We start from the raw sequence: 21,715 nt of genomic DNA on the forward strand, positions 1-21,715 counted from the left end.
AGCGACGTGCTTCGAAGCAGTCGTTGGTTTGACGAAGCTCAGTAAGGCATATTCCAGCATCTTTACTCTCACCAAATCTCTCTTTGCCTCTCTAGATCCTGGTGGAGATCGCCGGGATGACTTGGCTGCCTGCAACCGCTCGAAGCTGGTGGGTGAAGAGCGACGAGTCCTCCGAATGGCAGGACGCCGCTTTCTACTCCCTTTGCGCCGCGTATTCCTGCGTCTCTGCTTTTGCCCTAGTATTCCCCAATCTCCACATGCCGTCAGCTGAACAGTTTTACCCTTTTTTATGTAAAGATTGCAACTTTCCTAGTTTTATCAATTTGTTGCCTGCAGATTCAAGTGGTGAGGATCCAACTTCGAGTCCCTGAATATGGTTGGACGGCGCAGAAGGTTTTCCTTTTCATGAATTTTTTGGCGAACGGAGGTGACTTCGGCATCGATTTTAATTTGAGTTTTCTTTCTTTCTTCCCAATCTTTGATCATTTAGATCCTTTACGGAAGATTGCTTTTCCATTATCTAATGTTGCAGCTCGTGCTCTGGTCTTCGGGTTCCACAATAATGTTTTTCTTTTCCGGCCAAGTGTAAGAAGCTACACAAATGTTCTTGATCACCTTTGATACGGCCATCAAGTCTTTTTAGTGTTAAAGCTTGTGTGGAATCTGTAATCTGGTGGTGAAATCTTTTTGATTCATTTAACCAGGTTTTTGCTCTAGTGTTGTTGGATCTTCCAGGGTTATTATTCTTTTCTACTTACACCCTGCTTGTGCTTTCCTGGGCTGAAATATATCATCAGGTTGGTATAAGCTGTGCTCTCATGCTCTCCTTCTTTGCTGAATTTTCTAATTCCCGATGATACGATTCCAACATAGCAGGCAAGGGATCTTCCTTCAGACAAGCTGAGGATCACATACATCATTGCTAATTGTGTAATATACTTCATTCAGGTATACATTCTTCCAGTTTGCAATAGGCAAACAATCTGTTGTTGGATAATAATACCATTTGTTGAATGAGAGGGTATTATTCTTCAATCTTCCTTATCTGTATTCAATGTTAATGCTTGTGTTTTTTCGGTAGATTTGCATATGGATGTATCTGTGGATAAACGACAATCAGATTGTTGAATCAATTGGGGATATCTTTGTAGCAGGTAGATTTCATTTTGAATAACAAGATTTTGGCTCCTCTCCTACTTGCTGAAAAACTGTTTCTTGCTTAACTTAATTTGATGTTTCGTTTTCTTATTCAGTATTATCCTTCCTAGCTGCACTCGGTTTCTTAGTATATGGAGGAAGGTAATAGTTTTAGCATTCAGCTGAAATTTCTTGCTTTGTTGATCATTAATATGTAACGCAGACAACATCCTTATGAATCCTAATATCTTTACAGTCTATTTTGTTTGCTGAGGCGTTTCCCTGCTGAATCGAAGGGGCGACAGAAGAAGCTTCTCGAGGTTTGTTTGTTCTTCTATCAAACACTGAAATGATATTCAACCTGTATCTTCATTCTATTTGCTGAATCAAGAACCACATAGTTTCAACTGCAATAACATAGTTTGAACTGATAGTTAAAGATCTTTTCTAGCATTTCATCAATGTGTATTCTGCAGGTTGGATCTGTTACTGCAATATGCTTCACCTGTTTTCTCATAAGGTGCCTTGCGGTGAGTGTCGATTCCCATGTCAGTAATATGAGAGGGAAAAAAGTTCATCAAATCTTTGATGCTAATTATTTCTTTCCCTCCCTTCTTCTTTCTACTTGTAAATGTTGCAGCTTGGTCTATCATCCATTTTCTCTGGTGCCTCACTAGATGAGTTGGGTCATCCTCTTCTGGAATTCAGCTTCTACATGGTAATGTAACCTTAACTTCGCCGTATCGGCCGGTCGGTGACCGGTTTTAAAAGCAAATCCATGGTTTTAGAGAAAGGAAATGGCCATTTCTGAAATGTTACTTTGTTTTGTATGATTCAGCTGACTGAAGTACTCCCTTCAGCACTTGTTCTCTACATACTGCGGAAGCTCCCTCAGAAAAGTATTTCCGGGCAGTATCATCCCATTCGATAGACCATTTGCGTTGCATTCATGGTGAAGAAACTGAACATTCATTCATCAGATCGGATAAGAAAGAACTACAGAGTAAGATTCCATGTCAAGCTCTCAACATTACAGATTATAATTACAAGCATCACTCAGGCCTCAGCCAAACATTTCACATGATGAACAAGAAACAAGTCTTATTATCAAACTGTTTTTCATTTTTTGTTTCACTCGATAATTTTTGAGCTGCGGAATGATTGGACAAAGCCATCCACCCTTTTCCTGATCTCTTCTGGATTGGCCCCGACAGCCTTGTCGATCACCGTGCCATCATCTCCCATCAGGACGAAGGTTGGCATTGCCTTCACCCCCATCTTAGCAGCTACCTCCTGCCATGTTCCATTCGACACACCAAAAAAAGTAAACAGCGTCAGATTTTGTGTCATGAAGTTCCTGAAATATGAAAAAGAGGAAAAAAAAAATCCATCTCGCCTTGGCTTCATCGACATCCACCGAGAGGAAGAGGATGTCCGGATAAGCCACGGCCAGCTCCTCAAAGAACGCGTTCATGGCGAGGGATGGAACACACCACGAGGCACCGAAGTGGATGAAAACCTGCAACTCAATCATCAAAAGGAGCAAAGCCCTAAAAAGTAGACAGGAAGGAAGAAATCGAGCCATGAGAGGGCTTACAGGGCAGCTTTGGTCCTTGGCTTGGCTGATGAACGTGTTCCATGACTGCTCTGAGTTCACCTTCACAACTCTAGACCTGGAATTCTGCTGCTGCTGGACTTCCATGACCCACAAGCTCACGAGCTGATATTCATATTCCTGACCAGAGCTGGGTGGGAATTTATAGAGAGAAGGAAGTGGAGATGATGGAGGACAGGTGGCCTAACAAAATATCTGATTAATCTTGTTCATATATCCACGATGATTGCTGTGGAAGTTTTGTTCTGTTTTGGTTTGTTCCACAGGAAGATCTTCTTCTTATTTTCGTTTATGAAATCTGGCATGGCAGTTTGAGAATCGTAGGCTAATTGTGAATCAATGTTCGTATTGGTTGCAATTGGTTTTGCAGGTTTTAAATTATCAAGAAACAACTGGAATCAACTGGCTCTTTCTTTCTTTGAATAAGAAAAAAGTATTGTTTATTATTAATAGTTGCTGTTTTATTATTTTATTTTGGAAGAAGATAAGCATCATAAACAGCGCACGACTAAAAGAGAGAAACTTTATTCTTTTTTAATTTAATATTGTTTGATTTTTTAAAATTTTATATTAGTTAATTAATTGTTTAAATATATATATTTATTTATCAATCTTTATTATTGTGGGTCCCGTCATCCTCTCAATGATCATCGAGGTAAACTCAGCTCTGCAGCCGACTGTTAGTTTGGATAAGATCGCGGGTAAAAAACTGGGCTTAGGGTTTACCTTAAACTCCTATAAATTACACGGCTGTCCTTTTGGTTGCGCTGCTTCTCTTCTCCGGCGAGGCGACGGTGGCAACCAGGAATGAGGCCAAATTGGCAAAGAAGATGGGGAGGTTTGATGAGATGATGGAGTATATGAAGAAGATCGCCCGTACGGCGGCATCTGGAGCAGAAGGAAATACTTACAGAATTAAATTTCCGTTCTCCATTCTCAATCTGATGATGGCTTGCAACCCTGAATCCAAGGTTTTCTAGCTACCTTAAGATGAAGGGAGATTATTACGACCGCCTGGTTGAGTCGAAGATGGTACACGATGATTTGAATTTCGTTTGAAATTTAGTTTTGATTTCTATATCTTCTCCCAAGATGGAAGTTGCCATATTGTTCTTGATAGGGTAAGGGTTTTGTGATTCTCATTGATGCTAGTTCTTTAGAATTCTTCGTTTTGTCCTTGCTTTTCCTTTGTTTCTTTAACAATATGAGAATCAGACAGAATCGCCTAATGTGGTAGCTAGTTTATACTTTGTTAAAAGATTTATGTAAATTTCCGAAGAATTACTTCATCTTACACTAGTTCTGAAACATAATTTGGTGATATTCTGATATGCACTCGATTTGGTGGAAATTTGTATCGATAAGAATATGCCAAAAAAATGTACATACATCTGCTCCATCACATGTGATTTAGGCACTAGAACAAATATGCAGTGGGATTCATTGCTGAAACGACTGAAGAAACATCCTTGTACCTGAAAGAGGGACAAACTCACATGAGGAGATTCCTATGACAAGGAAAAATGATAATTTTCTAACTAAAGTCATGAAGGAAAGCTAACAATTGAAAAAGTTTATGGTTACTTGCTATTCAACTGTGATAAGTTTGAAAGAATCTTAGTGTTTCTAGCATGGAAGCTTCGATCATGAGTTATCCAGGGAGGTTACCGGTTATCGTCATCGCCGTGAGAACGAGGAAGAGCCCGACGATGAACGGTGGCCTTCGCCTTGCCCGACCCATCACTACCCCTTTTTCCATCGACCACCCCCGCTGCCACCGCCACCGCCGCCGCCGCAGATCCGTGCTCAGAGATCGCCGAAAGCGACGGCCTCCACGACTTGAAGCCGCGTCTCACGCCGCTGCGGCGGCGGCTACGGGGCGCCGCGGTGGCAACGTTCCCAAGAGGGGACACAGTCGTCGTCTCCGGCGCATCCTCCGGCCACATATCGACGCACCCGCATTGGAGCAGAGAGGCGAGTCTCATCTATCCTCCGCCGCCGCGAGGGGCGAGCGGGAACTAAGCTAGCCATTATATAGACCTTTCCAAGAAGTGAGAATCTTACCAGTTTCTATCTATGCAGCAAACATTTGCAGATTCCAAAAGCCTCTCCTTCACTCATTCCCGACAGTGCCGCAGATCTTCAGTCGCCATCGGAGGCATTCAATGAGCAGATTTCCACCTCTCGGTGGGTCATCTCGGAACCTCCAAGTGTGACGCAGAGAACTGTAGAAGCGTCCAGAGGTGGAGAAAACAACAGAGAAAAGATCTGAGTTTGCTGCCGCAATCTGTGTGGTTGCGGTGAGACAGGTAATCGAATCAATGCCATGGGCGCCCTCTCTCATCGGGTGGCGCCCCCTGTGAGGCCACTGTCAGCCACAGTTGTGTGGACACCGCAGAGGAATTGGACTGTTACGGAGTGGGTTCGACGAACTGAAGGAGTGCAGCAACGGACGCTGATGCTTTCCTTGCTCGAGCTGTCGGGCAGCTACAAGACGACAAAGAGTTAAATATCTGATCTTGGATTTTGCTAAAAATAGAGCTGACGATCTGATGCGTTGGAGGATAGCGCAGTATTAAATGTGGAATCCTTTCCTGTCTTTTTGGAAGTGGAGAAATTGAAGAAGGCAATCGATTTGCTCCGTTCCCATGTTAAGGAAGTTTACTTGACTGTCAGAATCTTTGTATGTTTTTTTCTTCTCAAATTGGGATAATCCACGCAGATGAATTGATAGGATAATTTTAAATTTAATTTGATTGAAATATTTTAAAATTTAAGAGGTATTTTGGCTGTCTCATACGTGTCAAATTTAGACCGAACCCCTACCACCGCTTCAAATTTGATTTCTAAACATGCCCATTCTAATGGGCCGATCTGGATCGCAGCCTGCTGGCCCGTACATGCCCATTCTACTGGGCCGATCAGGCGTCCTTGGCGACCTTCGCAGCCTGCGCATCTACTTGGCCCATTTGACGACCAGGCTTCCTGGGCCAGATAGTCTGGATCTTAGGCCCTTGGCGGCCTTCCGTAAGTACTCAAGGGGATCTCTCAGCCGTCAGCGGATCTAATGGTCCCCAATGTATTGGAAGTGGGTGGTCAAATCTTCCAAACATTCACAGCCGTGATCCATCTCTCTCCCCAAAACCATCGGCCAGGATGAAGCCGCGTCAGCAAACTGACACGGTTGACGTGGAGGAGGAAGGTTAAGCGTTATTGGTCAAAGCTTTGCCGGTCCATTTTGTATGGCACCAATCAAAACGCGAAACGTCGGCATTGGATTTTTGGTTCGATCGTGGGCGGCTGTCGCTTTCGGCCTTTGGAAACCGGATTCGCCGGCACGCGTGCGCTGCGGCGGGGTCTCACTTGATCGCCGCCGGTAGCGTTAGACGATAATCGTCGCGCCGCCCACCAGGCTGAGTGGCTGTGTAATGTTCTTTCCATAATGTGTCAATCTTAACCGACGACCAATTATTTCGTTGAATTTTGATTTGAGATTGCCATATTTTTTTCCCCTATATTCTTTGGGTCAAACCGCGACAGGAAAAAATAGTCATGCATATTGATTAGGCTTAACTAATTCTTTTTTAGTCAAAATGGGGGAAAAGTCAATTGGTTCAGTTCTAAATTTAGAAATATAAATATATGAATCATTATATAAGATTTAGTCACTTGTTATATTGCAAGAATCTAGCTTTGTTTATGTTTGATGTTACAAAGAGGAAAATATATTATAGTTTTATAAGGGTTAAATATATTAGATATGACATAATAATTCAGCCGAAAACATTTTTGAATTTCAAAAATTGATTGCATTTTTAAAACAATAAAAATTTCAAACCAATTCAATCTAAAATCACTATAAAAGTTACTCACCGCCTCCCCTCGCTCCAAATCAACACGCACTGCATGCTCAAATACATGGCCGATCAATTCCAATCAGCCACCGGGAGCTGGTGCAGCACCACCACTGCCGCCGGCCTCGCCGTCGTCCCCGGAAGCTACAACTTGCCCTACGCCGGCGCCTTTGACGTGTTCAACGCCAACTCGAGCTCCTGCAACGTGTCGCCGGCGTCGATTTCTCCACGAAGCGATCGAGTACATCAAGTTCCTCATGATCAAGTTCGCGTATGTCGTCTCTCGTTCAGCATCCTCTTTCTCCTATATTCGAGCAATACATTGAATCAGTCAAATAGGGTTTGATCTTCATATACAAACCAGGTTTCAAGCTCTCCATGTCTGAAGAATGCACAAAAAATGCAGCAAGCAAGTTTTTCATTTTTTTCAATCTATTTTAATTATTGTCAAAATTGGGAGCCAATTAATGCTATTGACTATTTGTGTAGAGGGTGAATGACTCAGAGGATGGTGAAGGAGAAGATCATGATCTTAGAAGCAAGGGGCTATCTGTGAGATCCCTAGTGATTTCTGGGGAACTTCCTAACTTTATAGGAACTATCAAGTCTTATCCTACCACCAACAATCAACAACAAGATTTGTTTATCAACTTTCCAAAGAACACATAATATTCTTCAAAGAACTTGTTCATCAATTTTAGCACAGGGCTTAAAAATGGAAGGCGTGAAAGCCCTAGGCAGGTTCCAGGAAGCAAACACGAATGCCCACATTACTTAACTCGGACACCTTTAATTAATTTGCCTCCCTCGTTTCCTCGTGAACCTCCCTCGAATAATCTCAACGACCGCCTACAAAAAGCTTCCTTACGACACCACATTCACATGCATGCAACGTAATGCACAGAAGCTTGATTAACTTCCTTAATTCTCATCACCATAACCGACCTTGGATATCTATAAATATGTGCAATGGCTTCGTGTCTTAACCAACTTAACAGCCTGAGATATCAGCATGGAAGAGGAGAAACCTGAATCATCGATCGTGTTCGAGGACTTGTTGCCGGTGATGGTGGCGCGGCTAGGCACGGAGGGGCTGATGGAAGAGCTGTGCAAGGGGTTCCGACTGCTCATGGATCCGGCGAAGGGCGTCATCACGGCGGACAGCCTCAGGCGAAGCTCTGTCACTGCACTTGGACTCGGCGGCTGCATCACCCAGGAGGAGGCGGCGGGCATGGTGAGGGAGGGCGATCGCAACCGGGATGGGGTGTTGGACCAGATGGAGTTCTGTGTGCTCATGCTCAGGTTGAGCCCTGAGCTCATGGATATGCATCAGAGATGGTCTTAGCTTTCTTGTAACCACTGCTTATATTGTTTAAGAAAAATAAAATAGAGCATCCAAATTTATTAATATCATGCATGCACAGATATGATCATATGCCTAAATGAACATGATTATTTGCACACTAAAAATTTTAAAACAAAAAAGTAGCAGGAGAGCGTACATGTTATTCCAGGGTTCAAGTGCCTGGTACATATAAAAGATGAGCACTCATGGGTTGCCCGTCTTTTAGAGTTAACAGTAAACAAACATCAGCGTGAACAACTAACTTTATACTTTACGTGAGAGTTTCACTGCCCGTTCTAAGATTATCACCATGTCGAGTGTTGTCTGGGAAAAGGAAAAAGAGAAAATAGAGCATTATAAGTGACAAATATTATAGTAATTAGAAAAGAAAATTTATCTATATTTATTGAAGTTTTACTTGAAAAGATGAATGATCTCTAATGATATATACCAAATAATGCGTGTGGCTTAAGCTAGTCAAACAAACTAATATTTGAGAACAATTGAATCAAGTTTGTCAAAGTTGATCTTAATGGATAACTGAGAATAATCTTAAGGCAATGGAAGTCATTATTATCTGCAAATGAGAAAGAAAACCTAGCAAATAAGGTCTTACCTACGCGAGGTTCACAAGGGGCATAGCACCATAGAATTGGTCCCCAGAATACATACAAACACGTGGAATTATTTTTTATGGGTTCTGAATGTCGAATTAACCTACTTGAAGCAGTGGAAGGAAGCTAAGAGATAACTTTTGAAGGTGCAACTCCTAATTAGTAATTACTTTCACACTTCCTGGGTCTTGGCTACCTTGGTGGATTTCTGATTACAGGCCATTCCAAGTTATTTATTTACAAACACGATATTTTTTCCAAAGACAACTTACAGAATCTAAGTGCTTGTCTATTTGATATATAATTCTAACATTTTATCCAAGCCCCAGTGGGCACTCAAAACGTTGGATAATGAATCACTGGTCTGAACCACTAAAAGCTCCACTAGCCACAAGTAGTTCCTTTTCCAGTGGCATGATGCTTCATCTCCAAAATGAAAAGTAATTAATTTATTCAACGTCAACAGAATGAAGAGAAGACATACAAGGAAAACAGTTGAGCAAAAAAAAAAAAAATCGAATACTAAGAACCTAAATGAATCTGCAGTAGAAATTAAAAACAAATCAATGTGTAATCTCTTAATTACCAAAATTAGCAGCAGTGATGTAGAACATCTATAGCATAAAAAAAGCTCTTGGTTATGATCTACAATTTCTTACCATAAAAAAAGATGCCTACACCATGCTTCATCATGCATCTGTGCCACAATAGAAAAGCATATATTGGACACATCAGAAGAAAAGAATTACAACCAATAATTAGAATAAAGATTTATTTGCCGAATAGTGTATTACAAGGATACTATAAGAAAGATATGCTAATCAAGCAATTACAAAAAATTAGTACTTGAACAAACTTGCTAAAATCACAAATTGAAATCATAATCAAATTGTTTGCTTCTGGCCTCTGCAAATAATGCAGTTTCTTTCAATGTTCAGTTCTAAATCCGGATGAGTTAAAACAAAAAACTACTAAAACAAAACAGCAGTTATAGAGGAAAAGTAAATTGTAATTACAAACATAAAATTTGAAATCAACCTTGCAGATTAGACCTTTAAAGACCCAACCACAGTACATCATCAGCAAGTATTATGTTTAAACTAAAATAAATAGCATCACAGACAGTTTTAAAAGTCAACATGGAAACTACTTCACTTGACCTAGAGTTCATAATGGAGCTTCATAAAAATCACAATCTGTGACTTTTGTTGTTAATAACATTAAATGATTAGAGAACCTAATAGTTGAGACTTGGGGTGTAACAAAGACTTGAAAAATTCTTAAATCATGTGAACTAATTATCCAATCACTGATGAGTATATTCAATAGAACAAGTAACAAAGCGAATTAGATATAAAATGGAGCTAATGACTGTAAAATTATCCAAGTGAAATCAAGGTGAAATTTAGAAATAAATGGATGTTGCTTTGCAAAAGCAATCTAAAATAGATAAAGAAACTACTAAAATTCCAATGGTGATTAATGCAAACTTGGTTGTTTTCTCCGCAAAGTCACTTTACTGTAAGTGGAGGAACGTAAAAGTAGAGTTTTTAACTGATTAGAGCTGTTGACAAGTGCAGATGACACTGTAACCCTACTAAATCTTTAAAGGTTAACTCAGGATACATTAGTTTATACTGATACAAGTGACCCTTGATATATATAACAATAAGGCAATTACACAACAGTGGCAGAAGCAATTCACTTCTTCTAGTGCAAGCTAAACATCAGAATACCAAGATTGAATTACCATATCAATTTTGCTTCAATATGCACCACCTACTAGATTTTGCTAACAATTTAACTAAACGATTTAGATCCGTGTTTCTTCATCACAACAAGCAGAACAAACAAGCAGGCACATGTTTGAATATCTTAACAGTCTACTCTGCGGCATCAAACCTCGAAGGAAACAAAGAATAAAAAGTACTAGGCATTCGGCAAAGTTAGAATTTACGATAGATCACACCTTTATGCTCGTCATCAGCGTCGTGATACTCTTGCTCCTCTTCAGGCAAAGCATGGAGGTCGGTATCCTTCCCCACAGGTACTTTGGAGCCATTGGCAAGAGGGGATGACGATCCCACGGCCCCGGATCCGAGACCAGTAGCATCGTCGGGGTAGCGAACCACCACAACAGGACAAACACAGTGATGCACGCAGTAGTCGCTGACGCTGCCAAGCCGAGACTTATTATTCCTCCTGGATGCCCCGAAGCCTCGGCTTCCCATTATGACAGCGCTCAGACCAAGCCTCTCGACCTCGAGGCAGAGTCGCTCCTTCATGTCGTGGTCCTTGACGATGTGGATCTTGAAGGGGATCTGCGCCTCGACGAGCGGCTGCGCCAGGTCCTGCACCTTGGCGGCCGTGAAGGCGTCGAAGTCCTCTTCCAGCTTCTGGGGCGACACCTCCGTCGCGGCGCCTTCAGACTCGACCGAGAGGTCGATGGCACCCCAGTCGGCGCCGTAGAGGACGCTGGTAGGGCGGACGTGGAGGAGGATGACGGCGTCGCCCGGGCGGAGGTAGTTATGGACGGCCCACTTGACGGCGTAAGCGCTCTCGTCGCTCAGGTCGACGGCGATGGCGATCCGGCGGTGGGACCCGGGGCTGGCGGCGGCGGCGGCGGCCGAGAGAAAGACGCGGGGGGAGGAGGGCTCGACGGCGGGCGGCCGAGCCATGGAAGGAGTCTTGGGGGAGTCCATGGCGACGAGGCGTCGGCTTCCTCGATCTAGATTGAGATGCTAGCGGTCAGCGTTAGCAGGAGGAGGAGGCAACGGAGCAGTAGCTGGATAACGATAGAACGCCGCTCTTGCTGTTGCCGCTTCTTGCGTGTCCCATCGCTGGCTCCTCAATTTGCCCGTGAATTGATTAATTTGGGCCTATTTGGGCCGAATAAGATTTCAGCCCAAATCCAATAAGGTATTGGGCCAAACCTTGGCCCGCCACATTTGTCTCGATTGATCCCAATTGCGGAGTTACTATAAGCAGGAAATAGGCGAGGCTTAACGGAAAACAAACGAGCCGGACGAGATTAGCAGTCCGCAGTCCCCTGCGCTCGCAGCCGCCGGAGTAGCAGCAGCTCGGGGAGAGAACGATTTTGGAACCGGGAAGCCTGCGGAGCTGTAGGAATTGATTCGATCTGGAGATGCGTCGGCGCCGACCTTGATCGGTTCGGTTGTCGTCGCGGGTGCTGAAGAGGGCGCGAAATGAGTCGGCGGGCGTTTGATCTCAGACGGCCGGCTCGGAGGCGGTGGTTCTCTGGTGCTTGGGTGTGGCTTGTTGCCGGCGGGCTTGGGGTGCTGCTGCTTCTTGTGGTGCTAAGTCGAGGAGAAACTGCCGAGATCCACGCCGCCGTTGGCCCGTCAGGTGGGATCTTACCTCGCGATCTCTACTTTGAATGCATAAAAATGTTTTCTTTGTGATTTTCTGGATCTTTTTTACTTGATTAGCGCTTCGAGCTCGGAAGGATTCAAATCTGCAATCTCTTTCGGACTGATTAATGTCTATTTTTCGTTGAAACAACAAATCTTCTTTAACACACAATTGGAACTTTTGGCCGTTGCTTGAAATTAGCAATGCAAAGTGATATTTCTGTAAAGAGCGAGTGGTTTTGTTTTCCTACAAAAGCTCTGAGAATTGTATCTCTCATGCCCTAGACTTCTTTCACTGTTTACTCAAAGAGAACCCTAGATTTTCGATTCAATCTTCCTCTGAATCCAAAGTAAAGAATTTGAAGAGAGGTCACAAAATTTGTTCCAGAAGCCCATGAACATGTCATTCCAGTTAATTGTTCTTTATTCTTTTTCCCATTTTATGCACCGCTCCATAGGAATAGAATGCTTGCAGTTGCAGGATAGAAACTTATCTTTCACATTTTAATTTTCTATAATTTGTCTAGCTTTTACATCTACACCCATTCTTCCCTTGAAACCTTCATTTTGTGTTGCAGAAACTCTTCCGCTCTAGCCTAATTGAAGATCTAAACATTACTGTTGAGATGCTCAGTCCATACTCCTTTACGAGGCAAATAATAGACCAAATGTCTCTTGCAAAGACTTTGGTTGTGGTATCTAAAGATAACAATAACCTTCAGTTCGCAGCGGAGCTTAGTTCCCAGATTCGAAAATGTCAAGCTCTTCTGTCAACTGCTGCAACGATGGAAACTTCATTGATGATGAAGGAATTGGAGGAAGCAATTCGTGATATGGGTCTCCTACTCTACCAAGCGCAACAACTCCATTATGACAGTGCTACCATGATTATGAAGATGAAAGGTCAGTTATTGTCTCTTGATGAGAAGATGAAATCTGAAACTGAAAAGAGCACCAAATATGGACAGATAGCTGCTGAAGAACTGCCTAAAGGCCTATATTGTTTTGGTATCAGGCTTACTATGGAATGGTTCATGAACACAAATCTTCAAAGAAAACTTTTAGAAAGAAGGCACAGTCTCAGAAAGCTCAAGGACAATAGCCTTTACCATTTTTGTATTTTCTCTGATAACATCCTTGCTGCGTCAGCTGTGGTCAACTCTACGTCCATGAACTCGAAGCATCCAGAAATGGTTGTATTCCACCTGGTTACAGATGAGGTGAATTATGCTCCAATGAGGGCCTGGTTCTCCATGAACAATTTCAGGGGTGCAGCCATTGAGGTCCAGAAGGTGGAGGATTTTAGCTGGCTCAATGCCTCATATGTTCCAGTTTTAAAGCAACTTCAAAACTCTGAAACACAGAACTACTATTTTTCTGGAAGTGGCGATAATCGAACGCCAATCAAGTTCAGGAACCCAAAGTACTTATCAATGTTAAACCACCTAAGGTTCTATATCCCAGAAGTCTATCCAGCATTACAAAAAGTGGTGTTTCTTGATGACGACATTGTTGTTCAGAAGGATCTCTCAGAATTATTCTCAATCAACCTAAATGGAAACGTGATGGGTGCTGTTGAGACTTGCATGGAGACATTCCACCGGTTCCATAAATACCTGAACTATTCCCACCCTCTAATACAAGCACATTTTGATCCCGACGCATGTGGGTGGGCATTCGGAATGAATGTCCTTGATCTAAGGGAGTGGCGGAAGAAGAATGTAACTGGAATCTATCACTATTGGCAGGAGAAGAATGCTGACCATTCTTTATGGAAGCTTGGTACGTTACCGCCTGGCTTACTGGCCTTCTATGGGTTGGTCGAGAAGTTAGACACTGAATGGCATGTGCTGGGGTTGGGATATACTAATGTTGATCCTTTGCTGATAAAAAACGGTGCAGTATTGCACTATAATGGGAACATGAAACCCTGGTTGAAGATTGGAAAGGAGAAGTACAAGGGTTTCTGGGAAAAGTATGTGGATTTCTCACATCCTTTCTTGCAGCAATGCTTTGTTCATGGGTAGACATTATGTGGTGAATGCAAGTGTCATTCATTCTGTATCTATGAGACGAGTGGAAAGCCTACACCGGCCGCATTGGCAGTAAAAGTCTCGAGAAATTGTAGACGAGATATCAATTGTTTCTTCTGACAAATTTTCCACAATGTAATTTGTAGCTAGTATTAGTTCTTCGTTGTTAAGAAGATGAATCTCATCGTTAGGTCATCTGACCCAGTTTTTTGAAGGATGCAGTTAGTTTTATACTAACACTAGATGCTTGTTAAGAGCAGCTATCTGTAGCAGATACAGTATTGCACTTTCTTAATTTTTGTCAAAACCACATAATAATCCATAGTTCATTCAGTTGTAAGATCTTGATGCTTATGAAATTTATTTCTTCATCGTTTCATATGTATAGCTTTCTTCATAGCTTGGTTCAACTCATGCAGAAAAAAAAAACTGAGTCTCAAAGGAGTGTTTTAGTCGAGTAGCTATACAAATCTGTAAGTTACATTGTGCACAAGAACGAGGATTGTATTACAAATACAAATAATAACTTTTAAAGTTTCAGATGAAAAGTATATTACAATTCCTTTTGATCCTCAAGGTGGAGGATCTTAGCATCCGTTTTATTTCCGTTGCTCACTAAATGAGTTTAGCGACCGATTAAAATGAAAATTCTCTAATTAATTTTGAGAATTTTTATAAAATTAGTTAGAAAATTATGGTCATTTTTTTGTAATTCAAATATCCAGCTCTTCAAACCGATTAATTCTAAAAGTGATCGATTTGGTTCTATAGAAATTTTTCATTGATCATCACAATAAATTCAAAAGGCATAGATGAATCCTAATGGACAACACTACATCACGGATGGTTCAAGTACCACAAATATATGAAATACTCTGCATGAGAATCAAACTCTTGTCGTATACCATCACACCATGCCTTAAAGGTAGAAAATTATAGTATTGATTCTAGGCGAAATTAATCTTAATCATTGATTATCACAATCAAAAATAAGTTTTTTATTTTTCAAATCTACTCTAATTCAAAAGGCAGTTGTTTATTCAAAACACTACAAAATTCCTCTATAATGTAATTTAATTGGCGTGTTGTCTCGTAAAAACACGAGAACTCAAACGTTAAAATGCCAAGGAAACAAAGAAGATGAAAACGAAAGAAATTTCCTTAGATAATTAAAAGGAGATATAAAATCTTTTAATGCCCTCATCACAGAGTCTGGGTGGTGTAGTGGGTTATCACGCTAGTCTCACACACTAGAGGCCCCCGGTTCGAGCCCGGGCTCAGACACTAATTTTATTTTTTTAATAATAATTCTGAAAAAAAAAATTTCAGGATTAGCCTCTCTGTTATCTGACTCCGTCATCAACCACACTAACCGATTCTTAGAACTTCTTCATCTTCTGCTTCTTCTTTAAGCTCTCTCTGTATTTGTAGCTGAACAATCCTCAGGTTGCCAATTCACTGCTGAACTTTCTTGTGAGATTCTCTCATACTGTAAAGCTTCAGGATCTTCTCCATTTACAGTGTTATTTTCTCTAAAAGAGTTGTCACTGATTAGATGAAAGTTTAACAACAGAGAAGATGAAATTGCTAGGCTATCAAATGTAAGTAAAATCCATCTTTATCATTTCTGAAATGTAACTTACTTCACTGAGTAAATGAGCAAGCCAATAGCCACCAACCCAAATGCAAGAAAATACAACCAATCCACCTGAAATTTGTATTAGCACACTCTAGTCATTGAAGCAAGACATATGATCCAGGAAGAAATGGAGATACTACTTGATCATGGTAAAAGAAGATGCGAATTACGACGGCCCACATATCCGATGTCAGCAGAGACAGATTGAACAAGGTTGCTCCACTCATCTGCATACAGATTTTAAATCATCATTCTGCTTTGCTTTTAGGACAATGTTCAAACTTAAAACTACCTGCAAGACGAAAGGAACCACACTGTAGAACAAAAATGTTGCTGCCGCAAAGCCACAGAACAAACATATCTGAAAACACACACAAAGAGGAAGATCTAGTTTCCTTAGTATGTATCAGAAAGAAAAGTTTAGTATTGCATACCATTGTGGCAGACCACTTGACTGATTCAAGATCTTTCCTCTCTAAAACAGAACTAAGCATGTTAGGGAATCCGGTAATTGCGAAAAAAACAACATCATTGAGAAGAATGGTTTAAGTCTTGTATGCTGTTTTTGTATGTCCAAAGGATACATCTCACAGGTACTAATGAGCACCCCAAATATCCCTAGCATTGCCAAAAACTCGACTCGATCTTTCCTCTTGACACAAAATTCCTACATTGTTTTGGAAACACAATTGTCACAGAAGTTTGGCCAGAATGGATCAAAGAGCTTTGGCTAACCTCGCCGACATTGCTGAATGCATAACAAAATGTCCCTGCAATCACAAGTGTATCGCCAATGATCGGTTTGCTTCCACCTGAAACACAAATCATCCAACAAAACAAACAAGATTATGATTGAGTTTGGGTTAACGCAATGTTGTTCTAAGATTAATTACCTCCACTGGACGTGTAAGTATCAGAAAGAAGCACCAAGCCAAGGCCTAACACACACACTGCAGCACCCAGAAATTGCCATGGAGAATACCTTGTCCCTAGGGCTAGCCAAGTGAGGATTATGACCCATGGAATAGTCCAACAATCCAGCAAGGTTACGCTTGTGATTGAAGAGTACTGATAGGCTTTAACGACTGCAACAGATTAATAGATCGTTTTAGTTGTATGAGAAGAAAGATAGTTTAAGAAACTAGAGTTGAAGGAGTGCATTTCACTCGATATAAACTGCATTCTACAACCAGTAACTGAAACATCAATTAGGAAGTGAAGAAAAAAGATTACTCAAGTAGTTGCCTTGAACATCAACAATGGCTAAGGCAAGGTACCAATACCAAGGAACCTGCAACAGATTTTAGCGTATCAATCAATTTCATGAGAATTCGCACAGTTAAATTATGGCTCAGATTAAGACCCACCATAAGTCTCTGACGCCTGAACAAGAAAACAGCTCCGTACACGAGAGACAAAGAAAGGTAAGTAAACCACGACTGCGTTAATGGTGTATCAGTTCCTTCAAATGCACAAAAAAAAAAAACACAGAGACTATGGCATGAGAGAGGCAGATCTCTAAGGAAATGGAGTAACTGACAGATTTACCGAGATCTGCTATCAGAGAAGCAGTGAAGCTAGCTATCGCAACGAAGAATGAGACGAGCTGCCCGAGGAATAGGACGAGGGCCAGTCTCCATGCCTCCCTCCTCTCCATGCTCAAACAGATTAAGGGGTTGAAGCTTCAGATTAGTTTGGGATTCAGCTTCATCCTCCTTTCTGATGCTGGAAGAGAAATAATAACATAATTTGGCGTTCACGCAGTGAGATCACGAGAATTGTAGATGAAACTAACAGGTTTGGTGTTCACGCAGGCTCGTGGTGTCTCCTACCAGCTAGTCAAAGCAGGAGAATAGCAAAAAAAAAAAAAAAAAAAAAAAAACTTTCTTTTCCTGAAAGAAAAATGGTAGATTTGAAACGCTTTTTGGCTTTCTTTTTTTTTTACTGGAAGTTAGAGAGCATTTCGAAATGAATCCAATAAAGACTCACTGCGTGAGCTATTTTGTCACTTTGTTCTTAATTGTGCAGAAATACTTCTCAAATTAAGTTAAATGTTAGCATCAATACTGGATCTTTAATTAAAATATAAATCGAAACAGGATGTGCTGGCAACCGTGTCCGAAATCCCGAGAAATGATTGATGTTTGGATCAGCGAGCTTCACGTGAGATTTTTAAGCAGATCCTTTCAATATTGGAAAGCTTTAGATAGTATGTGTTTCATGCAGGTGTACGAACGTGTGAAGTTAAATAATCTATTTAAATAAATAAGCATCCGCCTCGTCGCCTTAAAAAAAAAAGACAATTTTGAAAGTATTAAAAAAATAAAAAAATACAAACAAAAAGATTTTTTTTTTCAGAAACAATTGCCTGTAAATGATTACGGACCGCCCAAAAGTCGTCCACCCAATTGGTTACCAAACCTTCTAAGTCCGTAATTGGTTAGACTGTTTCGGGGCCCATGAAGTTAACAAGTGGACGATGTTAACTGACGTGACCGTCGACCCCCATTTTACGACTCCTGTTTAGACCCGCTGTTTCCACCTTGGGCGACCCGGCATCAGGCAGGAGAAGATCTTGTCCAATTAGACTTCCACTTCTTTCGTGAAATTTCATATCTTGTCCGTTAGATGGTGCAGACCACACCTTGGATCGGTAAGATCGGCGGCTGCTAATGCTATTCGACGACCTGGCTTGTCGTCGAGGATCCTTTGCACGGTTCTTCCCCACTTGCATTAAAGCGAGCCTTCGCCTCTGCCGAGGGCAGGCACTGCGTCTGCGTGTTCTTGTTGGTTTTGCCGCCTTAGTTCGTCGTCGGTCTTCGGCGATCTACCGATCTATCGGGCTTAGCGGTCGTTTCGGAAGGTAAGTTTATTTTACATGCAGATCTTGCTTCTTTGGCGTTTGGTATGAGATTTGATTGCGGCTGATGGTTTCTTTGCTACGATTTGATGTTTTGGGGGTAGTTTTGTAGTGTTTCTCTAGGGTTTTCTTCCTTCCAGCTTAAATCGCTTTCGGTTTCTTGGTTAATCCCTTTCATATCCTCTTTTTTTTCTGATATCTACTGGATTTTTGGATTTCCCCCCTCAGAAAATAATGGACAACGAGATGCATGCGTCAAACCTTGTCTCTTGTCAAACTTTTGGCTTTTGCGTTTTTCTAATTCTCTGCTGAGCAATCCTTGTTTGGGATATGATTTCGACTAGCAAGTTCACTTAGTGTTCTAGAGGGATTTGTTAGAAATAATTATTCGGAAAACCTTACAACAAGATGAAGAATAATCAGAAGAAACCGTGATTTCCAGCTGTCATGGAAAACCTTGTGCTGTTTAATTTATTCTTTCATATGAGTTTTTTTCCCCTAACTATATTAATACGTAGCATACTGCATACCTACTACTATCTCGTGTTTATATTTAGTTCTCAAAGTCCTCATATATCTCACTTCTTTAACTCGCAGTTCCTAGTTTGTAGCTTTGTTCTTGGAAATTAAGGGTATCAAAGGTTTGTGTTAAGATTCTATTGTCTAGCCTAAATTATTTGGAAAGGTCCCTATCTTTCATACTTTCATAGCATGACTGTGATCCAAAATAACAACCGGTATGTATATAATCATCTTTAACAGAAGAAAAAAAGAAATAAGCAAATATCTAAAACGGCACACCTAAAGAAATTTTCCAATGGATACACTAGTTTTAAAATTTCTTTAAATGGTGCATTTTCTCCTATGAAATCTCCAAAATACCTCTAGGTCCAATTGTCTTCGTATGTGGTGCTGACAAAATTAGACATGATCCACCCGATTACACGAGTTGACCTAATATAAAACACAATTAACAAAAATAAAATCCAAAAGTGAGACTACCTGACTTAAATATATAGATGTATTCACACAAATTCAAGATGATTTGTTATAAAAATGAATAATCTTTATGTGATATAATTTAATTCTTTAGAAAGTTATGGTAATTTTACACTGTAAAAATTCTTTTTTAAATAAATTTATAATTATTTTATATTGACCTGAATGACACGACCTGAAATATGGCATGATTAACACACACGATAAGATATGCCCAAAGAATGGCACTCTTGTTTCTGTCTAACATGATTATGTTTAGGCTCTCAAAAAAATCTAGAAATATAAAAAACTTCACAATATTAAGGATGTTTTAGGTATCAAAAAGAAGGTGAAAGAAAGTGTCTTTTGTGAAAAAAATAAGACTTGATGTGTCCATTGGGAAATTCCTAATTTGGAATATGTTTTTTATGGAAATTTGCCAAAACCCTATATAATCTTCACCTACTATATAATGGTAAAACTTGATTTGTTTTTTAGTTTTCCACTGTGAGATTCTGAATTTGTGCACTGCAAAAAATGGAGGATGCTGCTATTAACTTACAGCACCCCCTTTGATCCTGCACTGGAAGTTTTGTGCTGATCAACTCTCTCACGTGGTGAACATGACCCCGTCACAGCCTTTTCTCAGGCTTGGTGAAGTGACTAACTAAAAATGGTCACATCTGATGGAGTCACTATTGTTGGCTTGGCTAATGTTAATTCTAGGCTAAGATTTGCACATTAGATCTTGACAAAGAATAAAATGCATGGTTGTGACACCAATTCTGTCCCAAATTTCTGAAGTCGTGGATTTAATCAAAGGTTTTATATGGCTTCAACGCGTCCATATAATCAAATTCCGTTTAAGCATTTTGGACTAGGTGATCATGTTGATGATTCTAGATTATTTATTGGCCAATTATGTCATTGTTTGCAGTGGTGATAGTTCCTACATTTATTGAATTTTGTAGGCTTATTTGCATTGTAGTCATCACATGCCTTTTGATATTGACATAGTAATTGAGCTAAATTTCTCGAAAGGAAAAATGTTGTATTTGCTTAGAGCTTTTGTTGAAATTTCTATAGGCCAATTTGCATATTTTAGTTCTTACACATGTCACCACTTGGTGTTTATCCATATTTAGCGATAGTCTCTGTATGATTGTTATTCTCTATTATCATATTCTTTGTACAAGTCTTGCATCAGCAGGCCATCTCTTCTACTTTAAGCCCAAACATGGTTTGGAGAGTCTTGATTCCTTGATTTTTGATTCTTAAACTTTGATATAACTTGTTCCTTTGCCCTCCTTTTCAGCTAGAACAATGTCGACTGTTTCTCTCTCTTCTGCCTGCTCGCTGAGGAGCCATGTTATGCTCCAGCCTTCCTCTCAGCTGATTAAGAGCCCGTCATCACTGAGCTCCTTGAAGTGCATCTCAAAGGCATCGGCCCTCAAGGTATCCAACAACTTTAGGGCTTCAGCCATGGCAGTATACAAGGTGAAACTGATCGACCCAGAAGGGGTTGAACACGAATTTGAGGCTTCAGACGATACCTACATTCTTGATGCAGCTGAGTCTGCCGGAGTGGAGCTGCCATACTCCTGCCGTGCTGGGGCTTGTTCGACCTGCGCTGGTCAAATGGTGTCCGGCAAAGTCGATCAGTCTGATGGCTCCTTCCTTGATGAAGCACAAATGGGAAAGGGTTATCTCCTGACTTGCGTCTCTTATCCGAAATCCGACGTTGTTATCCACACTCACAAGGAAGGCGAACTCTATTGATAGGGTGCATTCAGTCCGTCATTCTTTCTTTAGCGTGCCTGAAATGAATAAGACATGTACTCAATTAGGGTTCATTTGCTTGAGACTCTTGAACTCCTCTCTTCATTGTTTGTGTTGTGGTTGATACTATACTGTTCAGGCTTTAAAAGTCTAAATTTTCAATGCAATTCGTGGTAGCAATCCCAAGGATTGATTTATTTTATGTTGAATTCAGGTTTGTTTATGATATTTTAAATGTAGTTTTTTTTCTCATCGTGTATGTGCTGATTCTAATAAACTTTGTGGTATTGGCTCTATTTTTTCCTCTTTAAAGTGCCTCTTTCGATTATTATTATTAGCGAAAACAGGCGGGATGGTATCGATATTAGAGCTGTCGATTCCGGGTTGTCCGTTTGTCAAATAATTTAAGTAGGTTAAATTTAAATTGTATCAACTGATTTTAAGTTGAGTTTAAGCGGGTCGACGCGAGATAAATTGAGAAATTAATTAT

General features: G+C 40.7%; 7 protein-coding genes, 1 non-coding gene and 1 pseudogene across 8 annotated transcripts; 5 read left to right on the top strand and 4 right to left on the bottom strand.

Annotated features, from left to right (window-relative positions):
* The first annotated feature begins 47 nt into the window (after window positions 1-47).
* LOC141838103 (tobamovirus multiplication protein 1-like) lies at window positions 48-2,113 on the top strand. The gene is made up of 11 exons (XM_074725505.1): window positions 48-239; window positions 337-427; window positions 533-585; window positions 705-797; window positions 877-948; window positions 1,082-1,154; window positions 1,254-1,299; window positions 1,394-1,457; window positions 1,614-1,667; window positions 1,778-1,855; window positions 1,976-2,113. The coding sequence occupies exons 1-11, from the start codon at window positions 117-119 to the stop codon at window positions 2,066-2,068; spliced, it is 840 nt and encodes a 279-aa protein (XP_074581606.1). The 5' UTR covers window positions 48-116; the 3' UTR covers window positions 2,069-2,113.
* LOC141838105 (thioredoxin-like protein CXXS1) lies at window positions 2,091-3,058 on the bottom strand. Its single transcript, XM_074725507.1, has 3 exons — window positions 2,735-3,058; window positions 2,534-2,656; window positions 2,091-2,430 (listed from the first exon to the last, which is right to left on the bottom strand). Exons 1-3 carry the CDS (start codon window positions 2,837-2,839, stop codon window positions 2,269-2,271), a joined length of 390 nt encoding a protein of 129 aa, XP_074581608.1. The 5' UTR covers window positions 2,840-3,058; the 3' UTR covers window positions 2,091-2,268.
* A 1,003-nt stretch (window positions 3,059-4,061) lies between these two features.
* LOC141842263 (uncharacterized) lies at window positions 4,062-4,746 on the bottom strand. Its single transcript, XM_074730478.1, has 2 exons — window positions 4,421-4,746; window positions 4,062-4,227 (listed from the first exon to the last, which is right to left on the bottom strand). Exons 1-2 carry the CDS (start codon window positions 4,735-4,737, stop codon window positions 4,170-4,172), a joined length of 375 nt encoding a protein of 124 aa, XP_074586579.1. The 5' UTR covers window positions 4,738-4,746; the 3' UTR covers window positions 4,062-4,169.
* Window positions 4,747-7,611: 2,865 nt separating this feature from the next.
* Window positions 7,612-7,997, top strand: LOC141838307 (calcium-binding protein PBP1-like). Its single transcript, XM_074725749.1, has one exon. The coding sequence runs from the start codon at window positions 7,619-7,621 to the stop codon at window positions 7,949-7,951; it is 333 nt and encodes a 110-aa protein (XP_074581850.1). The 5' UTR covers window positions 7,612-7,618; the 3' UTR covers window positions 7,952-7,997.
* A 44-nt stretch (window positions 7,998-8,041) lies between these two features.
* Window positions 8,042-11,345, bottom strand: LOC141838306 (universal stress protein PHOS34-like). Its single transcript, XM_074725748.1, has 3 exons — window positions 10,535-11,345; window positions 9,225-9,262; window positions 8,042-8,275 (listed from the first exon to the last, which is right to left on the bottom strand). The coding sequence occupies exons 1-2, from the start codon at window positions 11,265-11,267 to the stop codon at window positions 9,255-9,257; spliced, it is 741 nt and encodes a 246-aa protein (XP_074581849.1). The 5' UTR covers window positions 11,268-11,345; the 3' UTR covers window positions 8,042-8,275; window positions 9,225-9,254.
* A 361-nt stretch (window positions 11,346-11,706) lies between these two features.
* Window positions 11,707-14,328, top strand: LOC141838305 (putative galacturonosyltransferase 10; annotated as a pseudogene).
* Window positions 14,329-15,173: 845 nt separating this feature from the next.
* Window positions 15,174-17,308, bottom strand: LOC141840940 (uncharacterized). Its single transcript, XM_074729044.1, has 11 exons — window positions 17,157-17,308; window positions 16,976-17,070; window positions 16,842-16,899; window positions 16,502-16,693; window positions 16,344-16,420; window positions 16,193-16,275; window positions 16,043-16,094; window positions 15,901-15,969; window positions 15,749-15,835; window positions 15,613-15,677; window positions 15,174-15,501 (listed from the first exon to the last, which is right to left on the bottom strand). The coding sequence occupies exons 1-11, from the start codon at window positions 17,263-17,265 to the stop codon at window positions 15,378-15,380; spliced, it is 1,011 nt and encodes a 336-aa protein (XP_074585145.1). The 5' UTR covers window positions 17,266-17,308; the 3' UTR covers window positions 15,174-15,377.
* Window positions 15,180-15,253, top strand: TRNAV-CAC (transfer RNA valine (anticodon CAC)). The gene has a single exon. It is a non-coding gene; the product is annotated as a tRNA-Val (tRNA).
* Window positions 17,309-18,329: 1,021 nt separating the features above from the next.
* Window positions 18,330-21,434, top strand: LOC141839521 (ferredoxin, root R-B2-like). Its single transcript, XM_074727277.1, has 2 exons — window positions 18,330-18,471; window positions 20,762-21,434. The coding sequence occupies exon 2, from the start codon at window positions 20,770-20,772 to the stop codon at window positions 21,223-21,225; it is 456 nt and encodes a 151-aa protein (XP_074583378.1). The 5' UTR covers window positions 18,330-18,471; window positions 20,762-20,769; the 3' UTR covers window positions 21,226-21,434.
* The last annotated feature ends 281 nt before the right edge of the window (window positions 21,435-21,715 follow it).

This window comes from Curcuma longa, chromosome 11 (genome assembly GCF_044706935.1).
Source record: "Curcuma longa cultivar G26 ecotype Majalengka, Jawa Barat chromosome 11, ITB_CL_G26_1.1, whole genome shotgun sequence".
NCBI classification, from domain to species: domain Eukaryota; kingdom Viridiplantae; phylum Streptophyta; class Magnoliopsida; order Zingiberales; family Zingiberaceae; genus Curcuma; species Curcuma longa.

Excerpts from the sequence above, each read along its gene's own strand:
- LOC141838103 (XM_074725505.1), top strand. The coding sequence starts at position 117 with ATGACTTGGCTGCCTGCAACCGCTCGAAGCTGGTGGGTGAAGAGCGAC. Across the intron at positions 798-876 it reads GGGCTGAAATATATCATCAG|GCAAGGGATCTTCCTTCAGA; the intron begins GTTGGTATAAGC and ends CCAACATAGCAG. Across the intron at positions 1,856-1,975 it reads TGGAATTCAGCTTCTACATG|CTGACTGAAGTACTCCCTTC; the intron begins GTAATGTAACCT and ends TGTATGATTCAG.
- LOC141838105 (XM_074725507.1), bottom strand. The coding sequence starts at position 2,839 with ATGGAAGTCCAGCAGCAGCAGAATTCCAGGTCTAGAGTTGTGAAGGTG. Across the intron at positions 2,657-2,734 it reads CCAAGGACCAAAGCTGCCCT|GTTTTCATCCACTTCGGTGC; the intron begins GTAAGCCCTCTC and ends ATTGAGTTGCAG. Across the intron at positions 2,431-2,533 it reads TGGATGTCGATGAAGCCAAG|GAGGTAGCTGCTAAGATGGG; the intron begins GCGAGATGGATT and ends GGAACATGGCAG.
- LOC141840940 (XM_074729044.1), bottom strand. The coding sequence starts at position 17,265 with ATGGAGAGGAGGGAGGCATGGAGACTGGCCCTCGTCCTATTCCTCGGG. Across the intron at positions 15,836-15,900 it reads TGGTTCCTTTCGTCTTGCAG|ATGAGTGGAGCAACCTTGTT; the intron begins GTAGTTTTAAGT and ends ATCTGTATGCAG. Across the intron at positions 15,678-15,748 it reads TCTTCTTTTACCATGATCAA|GTGGATTGGTTGTATTTTCT; the intron begins GTAGTATCTCCA and ends TACAAATTTCAG.
- LOC141838307 (XM_074725749.1), top strand. The coding sequence starts at position 7,619 with ATGGAAGAGGAGAAACCTGAATCATCGATCGTGTTCGAGGACTTGTTG.
- LOC141842263 (XM_074730478.1), bottom strand. The coding sequence starts at position 4,737 with ATGAGACTCGCCTCTCTGCTCCAATGCGGGTGCGTCGATATGTGGCCG. Across the intron at positions 4,228-4,420 it reads CACGGCGATGACGATAACCG|GTACAAGGATGTTTCTTCAG; the intron begins GTAACCTCCCTG and ends TCCCTCTTTCAG.
- LOC141838306 (XM_074725748.1), bottom strand. The coding sequence starts at position 11,267 with ATGGACTCCCCCAAGACTCCTTCCATGGCTCGGCCGCCCGCCGTCGAG.
- LOC141839521 (XM_074727277.1), top strand. The coding sequence starts at position 20,770 with ATGTCGACTGTTTCTCTCTCTTCTGCCTGCTCGCTGAGGAGCCATGTT.